This window comes from Rattus norvegicus, chromosome 13, assembly GCF_036323735.1.
Source record: "Rattus norvegicus strain BN/NHsdMcwi chromosome 13, GRCr8, whole genome shotgun sequence".
In the NCBI taxonomy this organism is placed as follows: domain Eukaryota; kingdom Metazoa; phylum Chordata; class Mammalia; order Rodentia; family Muridae; genus Rattus; species Rattus norvegicus.
Window position 1 is genome coordinate 70338399 of NC_086031.1, and position 23558 is coordinate 70361956.

Here is a 23558-nt window from a genome sequence, read left to right on the forward strand (position 1 = left end):
GAGCATTTGCCTTTTCAGTGCAGACAGCTGCCAGGTAGGAGTGAGGTCCAGCAGAGTGCTCGCCTCTGGACCCAGGGAGCAGCAGCAAAGCCAGGGAGCAGCACAGGTGCCCAGCTCACTTAGGGTTTGCAGCAGCCACTCTCCCTCCCTCCCTCCCCTCCCCCTTTCATCCCGAGCAGTTGTGAAGGTCATATCCAAGTGCGCCCTCTGCAAAGGGTAGTGGGTAGTCCGAGTAAGTGAGTGACTGCAAACAGCTTACACAGCAACACATTCTTGTTGATGGAGCTGGAAGAACTGGGAAGGCTGTTCTTGACCACTCAGTGTTGGATCAGCGCGGCTGCTCAGCTCCTCCGGTTTCTTACCCACGCAGCTGCCGGTACCCCAGCCTGCCAGAACACTGTTTCCACGACAGATGAAGTGCTTACACATTCATAGACTGAGACGCCGAGAATTCAGTTGGGTTCTCTCATTGCTCCAAGCAGATTTCTGCCTTTCCAACCATGACAATGCAGGCTGAGCTTTGAATACTTACGGCAAGCCCTTTATTATCGATCAGGGATTTCTATGAATTAATTTAAGAACATGGGGACCTGGGGCTTCAAATCAGAATCAGATTTGACAGCCTAAGTGAAATAAACTGTAGTGCTTCATGGCCTCGAAAGCTCTGACAAGTAGAACATTTGGTGAGCGTTGACGATACTAAATTAAGTGCCGCAAAGTTGGGCTTCTCAGCTGAGAAGGGAGTTTAGTGTCAAAAGGGCAGCCTGTCCATGAGTCTGAGTTTGAATTTAAGGCGTTTCTGTGCAAATTGTACAGGATTTCTGAAGATACCATTATCTTTATTATTTTTATTGAAAATACTCACCTAACAAATTCAAACAATTTTAGTCTCGCCCTTATGTGACTAAAAATTACATTTCTTGCTTATAAAATTTGCGTATAATGAACTTTGTAACTTCATTATAGTCATAAAGTGAAAAGCACATATACTGTGAACTATTATGCTAAAAATATTATACTAAAAATGACACAATAAATTGGTAAATTATTTTAAATATATTAATCATTTTATCTAAGATTCACGTGTTTGGACCTGACTATCATAAAGTAGGAAAATATGTATATGAAAGGCCTTTTAAATAAGCTGTGTTTTCTTGTACAGTGAGGCTGCCTGAGTATATATAGGTCCATATTCGTCCATATTTACTATGTAATTGCTCATAACATAGTAAAGCCAGAAGCTATGTTTCCTTTGTTTCCTTTTTATTTTTATTTTGCTGTGTGATTAAGTCTCAGGCCTTAGGCATTGGGCCACACTTTCAGCTGAGGCCTATTATTTCTAGAAGAAGTTTTTTTTATTCTTTGAGAATTTCACATATGTGTTTAATAAAATATGATCATATTTACCACCCAGGACATGTATTTCTAATTTGAGAAAGTACCATGGTCTTTTTAGTTGACGAAATTAGGAGATAGTACTTTGCGTAAGAGAAAAGTTCTTGTAGTTATTCCTTCTATTCGGGAAGATTTTCTGTCAGGTGTGTTTCAAAAAGTGTATAGGAATTCGGTGTTATATGGGATGGCTTTTACATTTAAATTACAACTTTTACTGTAATTTTAATATCTACAAATGTTTGGAGCATGAGAATTATGAGAAAACCTGAAGGGTCGACTGTCAGAGCCGCTCTTCATTTCATATACCAGCTTGGGCTGTGTATGTGAGTCAGGGCTGTGTATGTGAGTCAGGGCTGTCTGTGTATGTGAGTCAAGCTGTGTATGTGAGTCAGGGCTGTGTATGTGAGTCAAGCTGTGTATGTGAGTCAGGGCTGTGTATGTCAGTCAAGCTGTGTATGTGAGTCAGGGCTATGTATGTGAGTCAGGGCTGTGTATGTGAGTCAGGGCTGTGTATGTCAGTCAAGCTGTGTATGTGAGTCAAGCTGTATATGTGAATTGGGGCTGTGTATGTGAGGCAGGCTGTGTATGTGAGTCAGGGCTGTGTATGTGAGTAGAGCTGTGTCTGTGAGGCGGGCTGTTTCTGTGTTCAGTGCTCACTGCATGTGTAGTGATGTCTTGGAAGGACAGGAAAAAGCATCAGATCCCCTGGAGCTGGAGTTATAAACCCTCCTGGGCCACCAATGAGTGTGAGTACTAGGAACCAATCTTGGGTCCTCCGGAAGAGCAGCCAAGTACTCTTAACCTCTGCACCACCTCTCCAGCCTCAAGAAAGAGTCTTTTAAGGGGGAAAGAAGGTATAAATAATTTGTAAAGTATATTCATGGCATAAGCAGATTATTATGAAAATAAGCATAAATTATATAACTTTGTCTTGTATATTACTTCTCAATAAGTTGCATAAATAAACACTTAATAAACACTTAATATTTACTGATGACATTTGAATAGTATTTTAAATCTTTACAGTAATTCGAGTTTAGTTTAGAACACAGTAGTGATGTGCTAACAATGTTAGAGGATGACTTAGGGTTTACTGCTGTGAACAGACACCATGACCAAGGCAACTCTTAAAAGGACAACATTTAATTGGGGCTGACTTACAGGTTCAGTCCATTATTGTCAAGACAAGAGCATGGCAGCACCCAGGCAGGCATGGTGCAGGAGAAACTGAGAGTTCTACATCTTTATCTGAAGCTGCTAGAAGAAGATTGTCTCGTATGTGATTAGGAGGAAGGTCTTAAAGCCCACACCCACAGTGCACTCTTCCTCCAACCAGGCCACATCTCCAAATAATGCCATTCCCTAGACCAAGCATATTCAGCCTGCACAGGAGACAGATTCTCAGTGCGTGTCTACCACCAGCCCCAGTGTGCTCACACACGAGGCTTGGTTTCTGTACTTACACAACTGGCTGCTTTAGGTTGGTTCTTTCCCTTCTGACCGCCGAAGCCATAACTGGTATCATTAGCTACCACCTGTATGTCTTTGCTCTTTTGTACACTTTGAGGGTCACCTTTCTGTTGACCCTGTCACTTCCCCTTGCTTTATTTTAAATCGGTGTCGTATAGCATAATGTAATGTACAGTTTTGGCTCAAGACACAGCTGAAAACTATGATAAAACTGACAGTGTTAACCCAGCAGAAAGTTAAAGATTTAAGTAGCCTTTGAACTGAAGCCAAGTTCATGATTTTATTTGAGATTTGGAAAGGAAAAGAAGAAAAAACACACACAAGACACTAAACTGAAGGAACTTTTGTTCTCCACGCTGATTGGGAAACACATGACTAACTCTGTAATTATGCGTATTTGCACTGGTACAGGCAATGGCATTTAAAACCAGTGGCTATGATTTTCATTAGCAAAACTGCTACAGTCATACATTACATTAGAAACTCACACTTGCTGCTGAATCAGATAGCGAAGTAGCTTTAATTGGATGAAGTAGACATCTTCTCTCTTAGATGGTAACGGACACATACCGTTGCTGCTGTATTTATGTGTATGTTGGTGCAGTCGTCTCCCTCCCATAACACATCTCCCTCAGCTGGAGCTCTGTCACACTGCATCAGTCTCCTTTATTGTTTTAATTTTTTATTTAAAAATAGTTTTAACAAATTTATTAATAAATTTAATGACAATTTAATAATTAATATTAATTAATAATTTTTAAATAATTTAAAATTTATTTAAAGGTTATAGAAAAGACAAAACAAAGCTTTCATGTACTTTATGGTATTCTTTATTAAGCCATAATGGCATTTTTTTCACGGACAAACATACAGACAAGTATGCTACGGTTAAGAAACTTTCTTTTCATGAAAGAGTCAAAAGTCGCAAGGTAATTCCAGGGGCTTTTCAGTGACATTTCTTATTTTTGGGGACTCTGGGAAATCCTCAGCCCCTACAGGTACCGTAAATGCAGCAGATTCCCCTTTTATCGGTATACCAGTGAGGGAAGCAGTGTTTACACAGCCAGCTAGATGTCCAGCCCATGGATTCTCAGCTCCCACAGCAGCTTCTGGACAGTTTCTAGTGGCGCTTATTTGATTTCCACTGTCTGTAGTGTGGAAGTTCCAGTTTACCGTGTTCTTGTTCATGTCCACATCTGGAGGCCAGGTCTGACAGCAGTTGGACCTCTCAGGGCGTTCTCCCATTCTTTTCGCAGTGCTCTGCAGGCCTTATGTCAGTTGGATCACATGTATCTGCCTTCTTCTGACTGGCTACTTGTTTAATTATCTGCTAATTATATGGTTACTCCCCCCCCCAATAAATATTTGATACAATGGCAAGGGGAGAACTCTCAAAAACGTATATATAGCAGCTTTAACCTGTTCTCCTTTTTTTTTTAAACCTAATTTTTTTAATAAGACAGGGTACATATACTTTGTATATGATCTCTAAATACCATAAGAATACTCATTTAAGTATCTGCATTTAATTTTGTGGTGTGTAGGAGAAAAGTCTCATTTTAAAATTCTACATGGTTTAGGACAATTAACGATATCAAAGAAACATCTAAAGTACTGAGACCCACTTTCTGTTTTCTAGAAGATATAAAAGTAATACCACTTAATAGCGTTTGCTACTGTGCCTTCCAAAGCACTTTAGAGTCATCCGTCTGTCTAAGGAGGACGTGCTAACACCAGACATGCTAACACCATGTTAATAGATGAGAACCTTCCCTCCCTGCATTTACTACATTTGAATTGCAGAATTTACCCAGAGCTCTCCATACAGTGCTTGTAGTGTTCTGAGGGCCTAGCAGAACCTTTTTAATAACCATCTTCTCGTCCCCTAGCTACTACCAAGATAGTTTTCAGTAGGATTTTAAAACTAGAAACATTATATTTTTTAGTAGTGAGAAATATACTTAGCTCAAAAATTTGTAAGAGATTATATTACTTATTAAAACAAATTTGGAAGAAGTTTTTGAGCGAATGTAGCTCAATTCTTGTACCTACGGTAGTGCACAGCTGTATTCTGTTAGCCCATGCGGGATGTTAACCAAAACGGGAAGAAACCGCGGTGTCGCCCGCCCCTGAGCCTGTCTCCCACTGTGAGGCGGCTCTGCATTACTGGTTATGTCCTCACTGGGAATCATCTTAGATGAGGGCATGCTCTCAGAAACGATAACCTGAGGAAGTAAAGGGTACAGGCACTGCTGTCCTGACACTTCCTCATCTAATTTACATGCAGGCGAAGTCCCCAGCCTGCTTTGTCTGTCTGTCTGTAAATGCTTACTCCAGAAAACAGTAATCATTGATGTGGATCTCTCTAGCAGTTCTACAGAAAGTCATTGTCAGAATTTATTCTAATTCAAGGTTAATTAGTGTACCATTAAAATAATGTGTTACAAAAATTAATTACAGTGCAGGTCAGAATACGTGTTAAAAAGCAAGTGCAAATGTCTGCGAGTGCATCATCCTTCTTAGGCCCGACTGTACGCCATCCTTCTGGAAAACGCATCCAAAGGGAAGAGCACCCGACTCCGCCCACAGGTGTCTCCTCTAAAGTAAATTTTGGCACCACATGTGACAAACTTAAAATATAACCCCATTAACGGTGAGATGTGCTGCTCAGCTGCTCTCCCATCACAACAGTGAAGGAGCCATAGGTCAGCATTCGTCGGTGAAACATGACGGGGTCAGACCTAAGGCAAAGTCAGGAGCCTGCTTGAGAGGTAGAAATTACCTATTCATCTTGTGGTATGAGTACGCAGTCCTAGGTTTTCTAACGATGATGTCCTTCTCATGTACACCATGTAAGTATGTCACGCACCTTAATTATGCAGTGAGTCTTACTAATGGTTGAACTTACTACCTACTCTCCAAATACTTAAATTGGACTAAAAATGATAAGCTTTTATCTGATTTTTTTTTTTTTTTTGAGACAGGGTCTCTGTGTAGTCCTATCTGCCTCCCTAGTGTGGGAACTAACGGCGTGCACCACCACACAAGACTGATTTTCTTTTTTTTTCCCCTCAAGAGAAACAGTTTATTTAGAATAAAACAAAAGCAGCTCAACTGTGAGCCCATGTTTGTGTGGCAGCTACTTTAAGCTGTGCGAGCCATAAAAAGGGTTTTTCTTTACTTTTGTAGAAATCTTGCGTACACAGCACAAAGCAAAGAGGTAATTTTTCCACTAAAAACACCGGCTTTGGCATTACTATAGCAGATACACAACGTTAAGCTGCCATTTTAGTAAAAGGCACAAAATACTGAACAGATTAGCTTTCTTCCATCAGAGGCCCATGTAGCTCCACATAAGCCACTTCTCTTCAAAGAGGTCCATTAGAGCTTTGAATTCCGTTTCTTCATCCGCTGTTCACCAGTTTTGCTTGCAGGAGGAGGGAAAAGGTTATTCAGTGCAAACGTTCACAGTATTAAAAATGTGTAATTTCCCCTGTGCCCTTATAGATGAACATAGTAGGAACAAGTCCTTAAACTTTAACTTCAGAAAGCACCAGTAATATCCACTGGCACAAACCTTGAAATAAATTTACTATATGAATACACAAATAACAACAATATGGCTTGACTTTTTAAAAGACTTAACCAAGGTTTGTAGAACTGGAAATATTGTTTATCCTCAAAAAACTAACGAATGGCCAAGTGTCCAGGAACAAGTAAATTTATAATTAACCAATATCTTCTAAATATAACTAAAAACATGGAACAGAAAGATGGAGTTAGACAAACTTAACCCCTCGGAGCTCATTTCTGTTGTTTATGTGAAGTGACGAAGACTGGTTAAAGCTACTAAGCCGTTAACAAACCACCTTTACCTATGTTACCAAAGACAGTAGCTGTCACTTTCTGTAAGAAAACACACCTACAGTTTGCCATCCACACTTTCAAACTCTTGTTTCCCTCTTTTACAATTTTTATGTGTGCCAGATCCTTTTTAGGATTTTGTGTTAGAAAGTAGAAACTCACAGATCAATAAAATCAGTCAAGCAAGTTAGACCAATACAAAAGGGAATCTGCAGGGAGGAAGTTGTCCTGGCTATTTACCTGACTAGTTAGGCTGACACATGCATCCAGACAGTCTTGAGTGGTAAAAAGCAGCCTAGGCAGCTTTAGAGAAGTTACCTTGGAGGCTGCGTTTTAAGGTCTCCCTTGCATCAACTTCTGTATATTTAGATCTTTTCTACAGTGTGGAAAAGCATCTTATTCTCCATGAGATATCACTGCTGCCCTCAAAGGAGAGTTATGCCATACACCATTCACCCCCTTGTTCAGAGGAGACCAGCAACCTAGGAGGGGTTGTTTGCTGGGGCAGGAGAATAGGCTTCACTTATTAGGTACACCAAGATTTTCTGACAGTCAAAAAGCACATTAATAGTACTGTAAGTCTTTGCTAGCTAGAAGTCCATAGTAGTAGTACGTCATGTGGCTGAAGACATGGCGTGGCCGTGAGGTCATTCACTCAAGTATTTTGATTATATTTCATATGTTTATTTGTGCAAGTATGTGCACACATGTGTACCTGCACAAAGACCAAAGGCCAGCTGGCAGCGGGCAGTTCCCTTCCTGGAAGTGGAGCTCAGGTCATCAGGCCTGCAGCAGGCATCTTTGTGGGCCAGGCCGTTTCGGCAGCCCAACTCAGATACTGGTCTTGTTGTTTGTATTACCATTTTCCGTTATTCAGGTAAGGAGAGTGATTAAACCAAAGCAGTTACGGGCCAGCGTGCGATCAGATCAGAAGTAGAACTCAGGCCTTCCCATTGCTTGTCTATTGCTTTCCCATAGTGCACCTTAAATCATTCTTAGAACAGCAGTTTTCCCATCTTCCTCAGCCTGTGAGCTCTGTATGGCCCACACATATTTAACAAGTTCCTTTGCCATTTGCTACTCACAGGGCAGAGCTCTGCTCCACTGGGCATGCGATCGAGGACATAAGGAGCTGGTGAAAGTCTTGCTACAGTGTGAAGCCGGCATTAATTGTCAGGTAAGAGTACATTTAAAAGGAGCTTGCTTTTCTTTTTAGTTAAGATTCATTCATATTTGTTATGTGTATGGGTGTTGTTCCTTTATGTATGTCTGTGCATCATATGTGTACAATGCGACAGAGGCCAGAAGAGGGTATTGGATCCTCTGAGAGGAATTACTGAAGGTTGTGAGTCTTGGGAATCTGATCTGGGTCCTCTGGAAGAGCAGCCCACACTCTTACCCACTGAGCTAGCTCTGCAACTCTACAAAGGAGCTTTAATATGCACGCGCGTGCGCGCGCACACACACACACACACACACACACACACACACACACCTGAAGTAAAATTCTCATAAGAAAAATGTATGTGATTAGATGTCTTAAGGCATATGTCACTCGAGCCCCTGCTGTAGAGTTCCGCAGAATCATGAGGCAAGTGCTTTCCTGTTTTCTTTCTCATACTTACCCTCAAGCTGTGTAAGTGGTGGAGCACACCACAGGACCTCATTCATTTTTATGACTAGATCGCTAGTGTATGAGCATAAATGACAATGGTGACATGATTTCGATTTACGTTTTCCTAACGACTAAGCAGTACTGAGCCTTTTTGGGTTTTGGCAGTAGAGGGGCTGGGATGGGCTGTGTGGCCCTGGCTGTTCCAGAACTGGCTCTGTGGATCAGGTTGGCCTTCGCCTCCCTGGTGCTGAGATTAAAAGTGTGTACCACCACCCAGCTCTTCTGGCATATTTTAAAATTTATATTATATTATACTTTTGTGACCCATTTGTTCATGTCTTTTGCCTAATTTATTATTATATTGATAACTTTAAAAGAATTATATAGGAGCTGGAGAGATGGCTCAGTGGCTAAGAACACTGGCTGCTCTTCTAGAGGTCCTGAGTTCAATTCCCAGCAACCACATGGTGGCTCACAACCATCTGTAAAGAGATCTGATGCCCTCTTCTGGTGTGTCTGAGGACAGCTGCAGTATACTCATAGCATAAAAGAACAAATAAATTGTAAAAATATTTTAAAAAAGAATTATATAAATATTTTATGTAATTTTAAGAGATTATAAACATTTTATGCGTCTTAAGACAAAGTTTAATACATATGTGACATGTTAAAACTGTTCCTCATGCTTTTTCCTGAAATTTTCTCCCTTTCATGACTTCTTTGAGCCATCTAGAATTACCCAATGTTTTGTAAATGTTAATAGAGATTTTACTTTGTCCGGATGCCCAGCCAGTCGTTGTAATGATGTTTACTGAATAACCAGTCCGGATGCCCAGCCAGTCGTTGTAATGATGTTTACTGAATAACCATGCTTGCTTCTTGCAACTCGCAGCAGCTTCCTTAACGTAGTCTCTGGCTTCATCTCAGTCTACCTCTGACTTGTTCTCCTGTCCCATACTCTGTTCTTCCGTATGTTCTTAGGCTGTGTTCCTAACAAGCATAGCTTCAAACGTTTGAACATTGGATAAGACTTCACTGTTCATTCAGAAATTTTTCTACAGTGCTGCTTCTCATTTTGTAAATGTTTGAAGTTGTCTTCTTACCCTCACTTTACTTTCACTAAGTTAAAGCAACGAGAGAACCCCCCCACCCCCCCCACCCCCCCGTGCACACTTGCCCACACAGGACTGTAAATTCGTCAAGGGTACTTTAAAGGAGGGTGTCCCCACACTAGGCCTTGTCTGAGGTTTCTGCCAGTTCTGTGTTGGGTTAGTACGAGCCTAACAGTCTAACAGTCTCAGTCTCTGCCTTGTGTGACATTAGAGCATCGTGGACGCCAGCTTTAATGCAGCCAAGGTTCCATGCAAGTTTTTAGGACGGATGGGTTAGGACCGTGCTGCCTGACACAGTGCTCTCCTGGTTCTCTGCATTCACGCAGCCATTTTACGGTGCTCTGACTTTGTTCTCGACAGTTATAATCTGATCTCTCTATGCCGATATTGGAAATGGTTTGGCTCTCTCAGCTTGAGCTGGTTACAGGCCTCCAAGTCAGAGGGCTTCTGCACTTGGGTCTCAGAAGGACTTTCCCACTGTTGTTTCTCTTTTGGTTTCCTTACGGAACAGCACTTTTCAAATAGAGACAATTCAAGCACAATAAATGGACATAAAGATTCACCTCCCTCATGACTCAATCTTTCTTAAACAATATTATTAGTGACTGGCTTATTGGTTGCCAAAAAAAGAAAATCAATTTTATTAGGACTGTTTGCTTGGCCATAGATCTTGGTACTAACCCAGCACAGGCAGGCTGATGTGATCAACTGAACAATAACCTTCCTGAGAGCCTGGAGGGAAATGATTAGAGCTGTGTCAGGTCTGTTCCGTGTATTCCCGTCATTTTACTCTGTCCGTCTCATAAATTCCTTTACTGAACTGCACTGGTTGGATTCTGTGGAACTGGTGAGGTTGGAACTAATATTTATTTCTAAGAAAGATCTTTTATGATTCCATCTATTGGTGTGTGTTAACAGATATTTTGTTTCTTCCTGCTTACTTGTGACTTTTGCTTCCACTCTGGAAGTTGGGGTATTGTCATATTTAGTGTTAGGGTAATGGTGTAAATGCTGTGTGTGTGTGTGTGTGTGTGTGTGTGTGTGTGTGTGTGTGTGTGTGTCTGTGCAGACTCATCTTTTCAGTTCTTGAAACCCCTCCACAGCACATGATATAGATACTTTTGTCTTGACATAAAACACTTTAAAGCAGCTTAGGGAGGAAAGGGTTTATTTTGGCTTGAACTTCCAGTCCCAATCCATCACTGAGGGGTCAGGAATGGAACTCGAGCAAGAACTTAGAACAGGAACCATGAAGGAATGCTGCTCACTGGGTCACGTTCACCTAGCTTTCTTATACAGCCCAGGGCCGCCTACCCAGGGATGACCCCACTCACGGTTGGCTGGCTCTCTACATCTTACCTTAGTAAGCACAGTCTTTTATGGTCTTTCACAATCACAACACGAGCAGAAGGCCAGTAAGATGAAGGTCTCCCCTTCCCAGATAACTCTCAAGCATGTCATGTTGACCACCAGACTAACCAGGGCAACATTAAAAACATTTGGAGTGTGAGATTCTGTGTGGGATCACCAGTGTGAAGGCTGAGGCAGATCAAAGCACACACAATTTGCCTAGATGAATAGAAGCACAAGCTCAGTGTGCCTTCAGTGTGCCTTTCCGCTAGCTATTTGTGGTAAAAGGTTTCCAAAATGCGAGAAACTACGGCATAGTAAATAAACCATTGGCGACACCTCTGAATGTGGGGTGAAACTTCTCCCAGCACTGACATGTGCCCAGTGTTTTATGTGCACTGTTTTAGTCACCACATCAGCCCTGTACTGTGCACATACTTTTCTTGTCCTACTGAGGGAGAAGCAAGAGCCTAGAGAATCCCTGGAGCGATCCTAAGTTTAAGCTCTCAACCTCGCCTCTGTAAAATTTGAATGCATTGCAGTCTCATCTTTTCCATATAACCACTTTTCTTTTCTTTAAACTTTTTGAAGTATAAAGCAAATTCAGCAAGGTACATTGTATATAAATCCTAAGGATACGGGATACACACATGCACATGCACCTGCCCTTGTAACTACCATTTACATCAAAAGGCAACATTTCTTGAACTAGCAGATTCATTCTCTTAAGCTACTTCCTGTTAAAATCCACACTTCCTGTACCACCCTGAAATGACTGCTACTCTGCTTTCTTTCACCACTGATCCCTTCTGGCTCTTGGTGAAATGTGAATCTTTATAATAGTGTTCAGTCTACAGTGTAGAATATAGGCATTGGATCTGGCTTTTACACTCAACACAGTATTTATGAGGGCGATATCTGTTGTTACATGTATTGTTCATTTATTTATTCATTTATTTATTCATTCATTCTTTATTTTTATAGCTGGGTAATATTCCATCGTACACACATGCTGCTGTTGGACAGTTAAAGTTTCTTTTTTCCCTTCAGTTTTTCGTTTATTATGAATAAAGCAGGCTGAGAACATTGTTGAATGTGGATGTACATTTAAATTCTCGTTCTTTTCAGTATGTGTTCCTAGGAGGAGAATTGCTGGGTCGTAGGATAACTCTGGGTGTGACTCTGAGGGGCTGCATGTCTTTTCTAAGAGTGGTACCATTTTACATACACACCAGCCAGTATGAGGGATCCAGTCCTCTACATCCCGTTGACACTTGTTTCCTAAGCACATATAAAATGGTGTTTCATTGGGCTTCCGATGTTCAGGTGTATGACAGTGACTCCAGTTTCTGTCCGTGTGCTTACTGACCATTTACACATGCTCATGGGGAAATTTTCTATTCAGATACCATGTCTGTTTTATTTTATATTATCTATTTTACTTATTTATTTTTTTTAAAGACAAAGTCTCACTGACTGGCCTGGAACTCACTGTGTAAACCAGGCTGGCCTCAAAGTCACAGAGATCCACCTACCTCTCTCTGAGTTCTGGGTTTAAAGGAGTGTGCTACCACGGCTGGTTCTGTGTCCACTTTAAAAAAAGCAGGGTTGTCTGTCATGGAGTTGAAGGGGTTGTTTATGTATGCTGGATACAGACCTCTTCACATACATGATTTGCAAATATTTTCTTGTATTCAGTGGATCTTTCTTTTATTGATAGTGTCTTTTGAAACAATGTTCTTGTTTTAAAATTTTTAAAAGTGTGAATCCTATTTACTTTTTTATTTTTGTGTGTTTTTAGTATTATTTCCAAGAAACTATTGTCTAATCAAAGATTGTGATAATTAAGTCCTTTTAAGAAGTTTACAGGTTATCTATTTGGTAATTGATTCCTTTTGGATGGTTTGCATAGAGTATGAAATAATAGTTCAACTTCACTTTTTATATGTAGATATCTAGTTGTTTAATCATTTGTTAAAAAGTCTATTTCTGGACTGGAGCGATGGCTCAGTGGTTAAGAGCACTGACTGATCTTCCAGAGGTCCTGAGTTCAATTCCCAGCAACCACATGGTGGCTCACAACTATCTATAATGGGATCCGATGCCCTCCTCTGGTGTGTCTGACAGCTACAGTGTACATACATGTACATGTACATATATACATATATACATATATTTTTTTTAAAGTCTATTTCCACTTCCATTAAACTCCTGTGGTGCCTTGTCAAAACACTTGACCACAAAGGTGGAAATCTGTTTTCAGACTCTCAGCTTTCCCCAACTGTCACTGTGGAAATTAACAGCCACCATCGTCTGCATATTCCTTCTGATCTTCTCAACTCTCCACTGCCTCTCCTTCTGATAGTCTCATTACGTACTGCACTTTCTAAAACTGGGGTTCTTGCTTCCCCATCCATCCATCCATCCATCCATCCATCCATCCATCCATCTCTCTATCTCTATCTGCATCTAGTACTGGGCTGGGAATTTTCATTTTCTCAGTGTCAAGGTCTCTGATCTCGTCTAGCCGTAGTTACCTTCTAAAGGCCATTCAGGTATTCTCACGTGGGAGGTAAGAGCTTCAGTGCACATGTGGAGAGTGTACTGTGTTTTCATATTAACATATGTTCTTTATAAACAACATGTTGTTAGGCCTTAATTTTTGTCCTGTACGATAAATAACTTTGTCTTTACTCCCCGTGTTCCATTCGTTAGTATTTAACGAGACTACTGCTATCGTTTATTAAGCGCACTGATTTGCTATTTGTTTTCTGTTTGTTCCACCTGGATGAGTGCTTTTGGTCTCTCTTTCTTTATTAACTTGTTTGGCACTTATCAGGTATTTTTTTTAATTGTTGAATTTTGCCTTCTCTATTGAGTTTATTTCGTAGATCTTTTAAAAACTGCTTTTTAGTAGTGGAAATTACAAGTTAGAGTAATATACTTGTTGTGTCTTGATTAATATAAGAACTGTAAAATAGTTTAATTCTGTTCTTTTCCCTGCCAGTGTTGCTATGGTTATGGTGTGTTTCTTTTTTCTTTTTTTAATAGATTTCATAAGGTGCTCTTTGAATCAGATAGCCTTTTAAGATAGTATTTTGCCTGATAATACTTTGCATTTCTCCTTAAACCTCCCTGACACCTCTGGTATCTTTCCTTTAGCCTGAAAGACTGACTAGGATGTGTGCTGTTGCATTGGCTTCCAGTGTTGAAGTGTCTCATCCTTTCTTTGTATGACGGTGACTCACTTACAGTTTAGATGCAATAGTGATTGATGAGAAAGCATTGTATATTGGCTGGAAATTTTGTGTCTTTGTTTTTTGTTTTGTCTGTCTGTCTGTCTTTCTGTCCTTTGTTGTCCTCCCATTGTCTTATAACCCACATATTTTCTACAGAGGAATTAGCTGTAATTCTTATTATTCTTCAGATAAAATGGACACATTTCTTGAGAAAAAGACTTACTAAAAGTGACAGGACTTTAAAATGTGAATATTCCTAGATCTATTTAAGACACTGGAATTACAAACTTGACTTTACAGTTCAAAACCCCAACCTTGGGTTGGGGATTTGGCTCAGTGGTAGAGCGCTTGCCTAGCAAGCACAAGGCCCTGGGTTCGGTCCCCAGCTCCGAAAAAAAAGAAAAAAGAAAAAAACAAAAAACAAAAAAATCCCAACCTTGCTCTGATGGCTTTTAAGATTTTTCCACACGTTCCATGCTCCCCAGCTTTTTACCTCACAGCTCCTAAAGTTTGGTCATGTAGAGGTGAAGGTTTGCTATTGCTTCCTCTCTTCTATTGTTGTTGCTAGTTTGTGGAGTTCGCTTTTTGTTTTTTGTTTGTTTGTGTTTTTCTTTTGCTTTGTTTTGTTGGTTTGGTTTTAACTAGATCTTCCTGTATGTCCCAGACTGGTCTGGAACTCACTATGTACCCCAGACTCAACTCAACTTACAATGATCCCCCTGCCTCAACCTCCAGAGATCTGGGATTATAGGCATGAGTCACCACCACTGTTGTCTCTACAATTTGTTGTTTGAGACACACCCCCCCTCATCTCTTCAAACAGAAAATGTTTAAAGACTGCTTGAGATTTTTGTGTGCTCTCTACACATGGTGTGGGAGAGCAGCTACTCTGTGTCCAGAAGTTGTGCTGATTTTATTTTTGTCACTGTCTGTTCCACTTGCACTAAGCTCTGGCAGAGTCCTTGCAGAGTCAAGAGCGGTGCCAGAGAAGCAGCCACAAGACACAGTTGATTCCTCCCAGTACCCCCCTGCTTTAGTTAGTTTGCCTTTTGTTTCCATGACTCCACATGTCTTTATAACTACAATCTTGTCTATTACCCAAACTTAAAAAATGCTGCAAGGCTAGAGAGATGGCTCAGTGGATAAAGCACTTGCCACACAAGCAAAAACACTGGAGTTGGGAGTCCCTAGGACCCATGTAAGTACCCAATAAGCTTGGCAGCCTGCCTATAATTACAGCACTTGGGAGAGCAGGAAGGTAAATCTCTAGAGTAAGCTGCTAGGTTAGCAGAGCTATCAGGCTGTGGATTGAATAGAGGCCCTGCTTGGGGAGAGCTCAGGGCCACAGCTGACATCCCCTGGCCTACACACACACACACACACACACACACACACACACACACACACACACACACGCCCAGGTATACATGACATCCCTCCCCCAACCAAAAAAATGCTGTCATGAGAAAACTACCCTGATTCAGTGTCAATTCTACCTAGAACCGGAAACCAGCCATATAGATTTGTTATGTAGTGAGCACTTTTCTATGCCATTTGCTACGTTTTCAAATTATTTTTTATTTTCTTTTTTATTTAAATGTCTTTCCCAACTGTAGATTTTATATCCTTGGCAAGAACAGAATACATGGTATAATTAGAATATATGAAAAACTGCAAGATAAATGTGCTGCTTCTTCCCAAAGAAACCATTTTCCTTAAAAGTTTCAGAGTACAAATAATTTAATTTGAAAGTACCTGTAAATCACTTTATGCATACACATACAGTTGTAGATTGGGATATAGAATTACTTAGCTGAAAGGAGGCATGGTTTCATGATCTCACTACAACCATCAGAAAGGAGAGTTTTGATAGTTTCCCAGTTCTTTTGATTTTTCATCAGTTTTTCTAACTTTAGTGACATGTGAAGTTTCCTTTCGATGAACATCCCTTGAAGAAACACATCCCAAAGAAATAAGCGGCTGCCTTTTCTTCTATTACAAACGCAGATGATTCTGGGACATGAAATAATAAAGTAGATATGCCACAGGTATACATGTAGACTGTAAGCTTACTCAGTATCTGCGAGTGGTCCACTGTTTTCATATTCTCAATTCTTCAGCCCATTTCTAAGAGCAGTTTACAGAGACATGGCCAATATGCTCTGCAGCTGCTGTGGGTCAGCAGAGTCGAGCCTTGGAACCACAAAGCAGCAGTATTTGGCTGCAACATTCAGTTGTGATGTGTTAAACAACCACATTTAATCAGCTCTAGGATGAAATGTTTTCCTTTACATTTTAACGTCTTGAAATTAACGTAGTAATAAGTTGTGATAAGTTGTGAGGACTGTGGGAGTGGATGTGATCTTGACTGTCAGCATCTCAGTTCAGTTGAGTATATCCACTGCTGTGTTGGCTTTGTTACTTAAAATAGTTTCAGAAGGACTGGAGAGGTGGCTCAGCAAGTTAAGACCCCTGGCTGCTCTGGAGTTCTGTTCTTAGATTGGGTGATTCACAGGCGCCTGTGACTCCAACTCCAGGGCGTCCAAATCCTCCAACCTCTGCAGGCACCTGCATTTACATGTCCACACCCTTGCAGACACAGACACATCGTCAAAAGTTATTTTAAAAATAAATCTTAAAATCTTTTTTGAAAATAATGACTATAATTGAATATTGAAACAAAAGCATTATTGTCTCTGTTGAGGAACAAAGGTAGGAGTAGATTTGATATTAGTAGGACAAATGTTCATCATAAGGAGAACAGCCATTGTTCTGTATGTATGTTACTTACTTTTTGTGGGGTTTCTTTGGTTTGTTTTGTTATTGTTTGTTTTTGATTTTTGTGTTTTTGTTTCTGTGTGAGACATGCTATGTCTATGTAGTCCTGTCTGTCCTGGAACTCACTATGTAAACCAGGCTGGCTAACAGACATTTCCTGCCTTTGCCTCCTGAGAGCTGGTATTTCATGTGTGCGCCATCACATCAGCCATTTTCTTGACTAAGATCGATAGGGAGAGATACAGCCCACTGTGGGCGGTGCTACAGCCTAGGCAAGTTGTTCTAGGTTATTTAGAAAAAGCAAGCAGGATGTGCCATAAAGAACAAGCCAGTAAGCAGTGTTCCATTATGGTTCCTACCTGTGTTTTTGCTTGAGTTTCTGCTCTGACTTCCTTCAGTGATGGACTTCCTTCAGTTGCTTCTACTCGTGGTCTTTATCACACTCCAGTAGAAACAACCTTAGACAATGGTTTTTTCATATATTCCTTCTTGCTTAATTAACATATTTCAGATTTATTTTGGTGTGTGTGTGTATGTGTGTGTGTGGTGTGTGTGTGTGTGCGAGTGTGTGTGTGTGTGTGTGGTGTGTGTGCGTGCGTACGTGTGTGTGTGTGTGTGTGTGTGTGTGTGTAAGTGCCCACAGAGGCCACAGGCATCACCTCCTCTGGAGCTGCAGTCAGTTATAGTCAGCTGTGAGCTGCCCGATGTGGATTCTGGAATGAAACTTGTGTCCTCTACAAGAGAAGTATGTCCTCTTCACCACGGAGTCATTTCTCTAGTCCATAAATGATTATTTAGAGAAATCATGTTGTGCTATTGGGTGCACATGTGCCACAGCACCACACGCTGAGGTCAGAGGGCAACTCTGAGGATTGGTTCTCTCCTTCTTCCACCTTATGGGTCCTGGGAATCAAACTCAGGGCTTGGGACAAACGCTTTAATCCATCATCAGCCATCTTCTTTCTTATAGGTAAGGTATATTTTAGAGACTCTGACACACACACACACACACACACACATAATAACAATTTTTAAGATTTTAAAAAATATTCTCTTGCCGTTCACATAACATATTCTACAAGTTACTCCATCTCATTTCTCTGAGTGATTTCTCTTTTATTCATACATAAGTTATTCAGTCTTTTTCTTTGTGCATGTAGCATACTTTATTCAGAGCCCTCTCTCCCATGTATGGGCTTGTATGTTTCCAATATTCGGCAATTACCAACCTAATGCATATGTATTTCCCTATAGTTGGAATTAGACCTTCAGAGAGAGTTCTGGGAGTAGAGTCAGTGGGTCAAAAGTATGTGCATTTGTATCTTCGGTAGGTGTTGTCAAACATCCTTCTAGAGGAGTTTCCTGGCTTGCATTTTCCCAGCTGTCCGTGAGAATGCCTGATCCCCTACCACCTTGTGGTATATCTTGCTGCCAATAGATTGTACTTTTTAAAAAAGAATTAATTATTTATTTATTATATGTGAGCACACCGTAGCTATCTTCAGACACACCAGGAGCTGACATCAGATCCCATTACAGATAGTTGTGAGCCACCATGTGGTTGCTGGGACTTGAACTCAGGACCTCTGGAAGAGTAGTCAGTGCTCTTAACCACTGAGCCATCTCTCCAGCCCAGATTGTACTTTTATATTTTAAATGTTTACTCTTGACAGAGAACTGGCCTCAGTGGTATTTGAGTTTGCATATTTCTGTAAGTGAAGTGTTCATCTCATCATACGTTTATGTTTGAGAGGCAATTTATGTCTATTTTCAGTAAATTGTCCACACATTCTTATCAAGTTTATTCTTTTGATATTTCCGTTTTGACGTATCTCTCTATATTAAGAATATTAACCTTTGTGGCATATGAAGCAGATATTTTGCCCTCATTTTTTTATGGCACTTTTTGCTGTGTAAGTGAAAATGTTTTTAATTGCTAGGTAGAATTTTTATTGTCCTGGATCTTAAGTCAGAGTTTTCAAAAGCTTCTTGCTGGGCATGGTGGTGCATGCCTTTAATCCCAGCACTTGGGAGACAGAAGCAAGCAGCTCTCTGTGAGTTCGAGGCCAGTCTTGTCTACATAGCAAGTCCCACGGCAGTCAGTTCTTCATAATGAGAGCATCTCCCCAAAAGGCACTAGACAAACAATGCTTTTCCTGCAGAAAACTTAAAGGGAATGTGTGTTCTCTTTTAGTGCTTGCTTGGTTTCATAGTCTACAGTTAGATCTCTGGATGTATAGTTGGACAGACAGATCGACTTTCACATCGTTCCCCAAGTGTCTACTTAGTCTAACCAGCACTGTGGATTGATATGGAACCTAGAAGCTGCCACACTCATTTACTGCAGTCCCGTGTGCATTTGTGTCTAGTTCTCCTGGTCTCATATTTATGTACACTCTCTTAATTAAAAGTCTTACAGCAGACTCAACACTAGGACAGTTATTTCTCCCTCACAGTTTCTCTTTTAAGTGTTTTCTTGGATGTTCTTGCCTTTGTAAAATATGAGCTTAGGTATCACCATTTTGCTGCATAAAAGAGCTTGGGTTATTTATACTGGAGTTGCACTGAACTCTCTCCAAGCAAAATATCGTCTCCAATTGGATAATCGTCTTTACGTACTCAGGAGTCTTTAGGATTTGCCTCATATAGGTTTTGCCCATTTCTTATATTTGTTCTATTTTTGTTGCTGTTTATGCTTTGCAAACAGGGAATTTTAGATCCTGATATTTATACTTTCACATTGACTTTATTCCATTTAGTGATGTTAAGTATTAGGAATAAGTTCAGGGTCTCAAAGACAGACCATCATTGGCACTGTGATGCCTGGGCAAAACTGCACTCGATCCAGAGGATGTGAGTCTGAAAAGAATTGGTGCACAGGAAGTGAGGGGAGAAGAAAGGGGTAACTGTCCCAGGGAGAAAGTGAGACCTGGAGCACAGCAGAGGACCTTTGTGGAAAGAAAGGTTTTACTGGGTTGGGGGGGATTAAACATTTGCATAGAAGTCTTAGGGGAGTGTCAAAAGATTTGAATTCCTTGTCCTAAACACATTTTATAATAGTTGACAGAAAGGATACATATTTGAAATCCCTTACATTAAATCATTGTCGATATTTCAAATACTCACATGTAAGAAAAGATGTCATGCCACTGTGCTTAATTTTCCTGTTTTCCCTGGTGTATTTCCCCTCATTAAGGAGTCATTGGAAAAGGCTGGGCTAATGTGTTAAAGCACCTGTGTGATTTGCTATTATTCCATTAAGAACATTGCAAGTTAATGAAGGCCAGGTGTGAAAACAGCTGCTAGTGCCCAAACCCTGTGTGTTTTGTCATTTGATTTTTTTCTGGAGGTGGAGCACTGCGGAAGCAGCCTTTCTCTGCAAATTCTTAATGACTTCTCTTAATATTTCCCGTGCAGTCACGAATTTTATGAATTGTACTTTCTTCCTAGATTGCCAAGATGCTTTGAGAAAGAAATGTTTACTAGTATTGAGCATAGCAATGAGAAAGTGTAAAACACTCTCTAAAATGAGTGTTTCGTGTACTCTTCAGACCCATCATCAGTATGCCCACCTACCTCAGTGTGTCCAGTGACGTGGTAGGGAAAGGATGAGCCGGTGGCCTTTAAATCCACGTCTAAAAGTGAATATAACTTTCTGTTACAGGCATCATTTGTACATGCCAGTTCCTACCCCACACAATCACGTGATGGGAACAATTCCATTTTTAAAGGTTTCATAAGGCATTGATTGAGTATAGCATCATTTGCGGTTTTATGTTGAAGATGTGCCTTCCAGATAAGCTTGCCGTCCTTACCAAGGTGAGGGCAGAGTTTAATGCTTTAATTTTGCAGTGATTTTAATAATAAAATAATGCCCAGCTCGGTGGCTCATGGCTTCATTCCCAGCACTCAGGAGGCAGAAACAGGTAGATCTCTGAGTTCTATGCCAGTTTGGTCTACCTTGTGAGTTTCAGACCAGCCAGAGCTACATAGTAAAACCTGTTTTGTTTTGTTTGTTTGTTTGTTTTTTAAAATGAATGAGTTAGAGGCTGGAGGTGGCTGAGCAGTTGAGCATACTTGCTGGTCTTGCAGAGACCCAGGTTTAGCTCCCAAACCCCACCTACTGGCTCACACTGTCTGTAACTCCAGTTTGGAGTATCCAAACTCTCTTCTGCCCTCCACATGCGTGCACCAGGTATGCACAGGAAACATGAAGCGCACACATAAAATACATATTACTATTTCCGGGGTTGGGGATTTAGCGCAGTGGTAGAGCGCTTGCCTAGGAAACGCAAGGCCCTGGGTTCGGTCCCCAGCTCCGAAAAAAAGAAAAAAAAATCACTATTTCCCTTAACCTGATCAATTCTTTTCCGTATGTTCTTTGGAGCCAATGAAAAATCAGTATTTCCAGAATTAAAAAACTAAATGAGTTTTTACTGCATCAGAATTATCAATTGATTGTGTGTTATGCTTTTAAGATCTCTTTATACTTTATGAAGATTGGTCAAAGTACCAAATGCCAAAAAAAACCTGTCCCAGAATATTGACATTCTTTTTTTTTTTTTTTTGGTTCTTTTTTTTCCGGAGCTGGGGACCGAACCCAGGGCCTTGCGCTTCCTAGGCAAGCGCTCTACCACTGAGCTAAATCCCCAACCCCGAATATTGACATTCTTATGTAATATTCTTTACATAGTCAAATACATTTTCATGTATAGGGGCTGTCATAAAGTTAGAACAATACAGTGTTGTTCTAACTGTTGTTGTAAAGAACATGGTGTAGAATTCCCATTGGCCTATCCCACTGGCTTCGGAATTTTAAAGTAAATAGATTTGCACATTCCTATTGTTTTTAAACTTGGACATTGCTGTCTTGGTAGTATATCTGTCTACATCTCATGTACTGACTAGCTTGATAGGAAAACTGCATTTAGCTATTGGCTGGCCTTTTTCTGAGATGGCACAGTGTGTGTGAGAGTGTGTATATGTGTGTGTGTGTGTGTGTGTGTGTGTGTGTTGCTCTTTTCTTGACATACTTACGAATTTCTTTCTTATTTATTTATACAAATCATTCTTTGTGAGTTACTGTCTAGTGAAACCCTGAAGTAGCTCAGAATGCTAACATGACAAGTCCTTCCATCTCTCTACCCAAAGAACTAGTTTAAAAACTGTAAGAAAAGGTGAGTTTACAATGAACAAAAGGAAATAAAAAGTAAATGAGGTAATCAGAGTCAGAGAAACTGATATTGGCAGGTTGTTCCTAGATGAGCAATCTTTCAAAATACTTCTTGTACACTGCCACTATTCCTTTATTTATTATTAAAATAACATGATCCATGAGGAGCATAGGGTGACTCTCGGCCTAGCTAATTCTAATTAATCCAGTCAGAGAGCAGTAGGGTAAGTGGAGCAGTCTATCGGATTGAAATTCATAACTTAATTGAGGTCAAAGTCCCGGTCTGGGAGAACAAAAGTCTTTTGCTGGGACCAGGCAGATCAATAGCAATAAATATCTGGCTTGGATACAAGTCGCTTATAGTGACAGATTATCTGACACTGGCCAGAGGTCTTGGTTCTGTTAAGGGCAAAGTCTTGAGCATGCCATGGTTCTTGCAGATGTTCAGTCCGTACCCATGACACTTGGTAAGAAGAAATTCTCTTAAGAACTCTGGGAAGTCTTAGGGAAGCAGTTTACATGAACTTCCACATGGCTTGCTATTATCCAGTGAACATTTTCTAAGGATAATTTTCTTTAAATGGCAGAGTGTTTCTGTCACATTGATGGTAAGACCAAAGGATATACAATGTTGGTTAATGTTCTTTTTCGGTGTGTATTCACTATATAAAGAAATGGATTTCATTATGACACTTCCCTATTAAATGCCAAATATCCTGTCCTCCCTGTTACCCTTTCTCATTACCCACCCTCATTCTGTTCTCTTTCCAAATAGTCAAACTGGTTAATGTTTTGAAAGGTGTGTGCATGTGTGCACTGTGTGTGTGCAGGTGCCACAGAGGCACGACGTCCTGGAGCAGGTGTTAATAGGCGGTTGTAAGCAGTACATGGGTGCTAGGAGCAAACTTGGATCCTCTTGAAGAGCAGGAAGCATTTTTATCCAAGCTATTTCTCTAGCCTCTATTCAAAACAATGTATAGAATTGTTTTCAAGCAGAAACGTACTAAACTATGTTGTCTTTGTTTATATATAATTGTAAAAGTGAAAGGGACAGTGTCAGTTGGTATTAACTCTTTTAGATGTGCTAATGGCATTGTGGTTACATAGGAGTATATTTTTGTTTTTAGGTCTGTACTGATATATTTAGAAACGAGGTAATAATGTCTATAATTTCCTTTTTAGGCAAAACAAAAACATAAACATGGGAAGTTATTCAATCTGAATAATGAGTCTCTACTGTATATATTTGTGTGTGTATATATATGTAAATATACATATATAAATATAGATATACAAATATATATATTTTTGTTTGTTTTTCATAATAAAAAGTAACAGCTCAGGGGCTGAATGATGGCTCAGCAGTTTAGAATACTGACTGTTCTACCAGTGGACCAAGGGTCAATTCCCAGCCTTCCTCTGGTGGCTCACAGCTAACTGTGACTCCAGACTTAGGAGCTCTGACCCTCTTCTGCCGTCCACAGGCACTGCAAATACATGATGCACAGAAATACATGCTGGCAAAACATCCACGTGCAAACAATAAAAGTAAATAAAACCCC

The 23558-nt window shown here is 40.3% G+C and overlaps 1 protein-coding gene across 5 annotated transcripts in view; it reads left to right on the forward strand.

The window, feature by feature from the left end:
* The window catches only part of Acbd6 (acyl-CoA binding domain containing 6), a 135563-nt gene that overhangs the window by 61363 nt on the left and 50642 nt on the right, over positions 1 to 23558 (forward strand). For 3 of the 5 annotated variants that reach the window (XR_005492218.2, XM_006250031.5, NM_001011906.1), the window contains one exon: positions 7817 to 7906. The exons of the other annotated variants lie outside the window; for them this stretch is intronic. Coding sequence is in view for 2 of the 3 variants with exons in the window: in XM_006250031.5 (XP_006250093.1) it covers positions 7817 to 7906 (90 nt within the window). In the remaining variant the exon portion in view is untranslated. The remainder of the gene's footprint in view (positions 1 to 7816; positions 7907 to 23558) is intronic. 5 annotated transcript variants of the gene reach the window in all.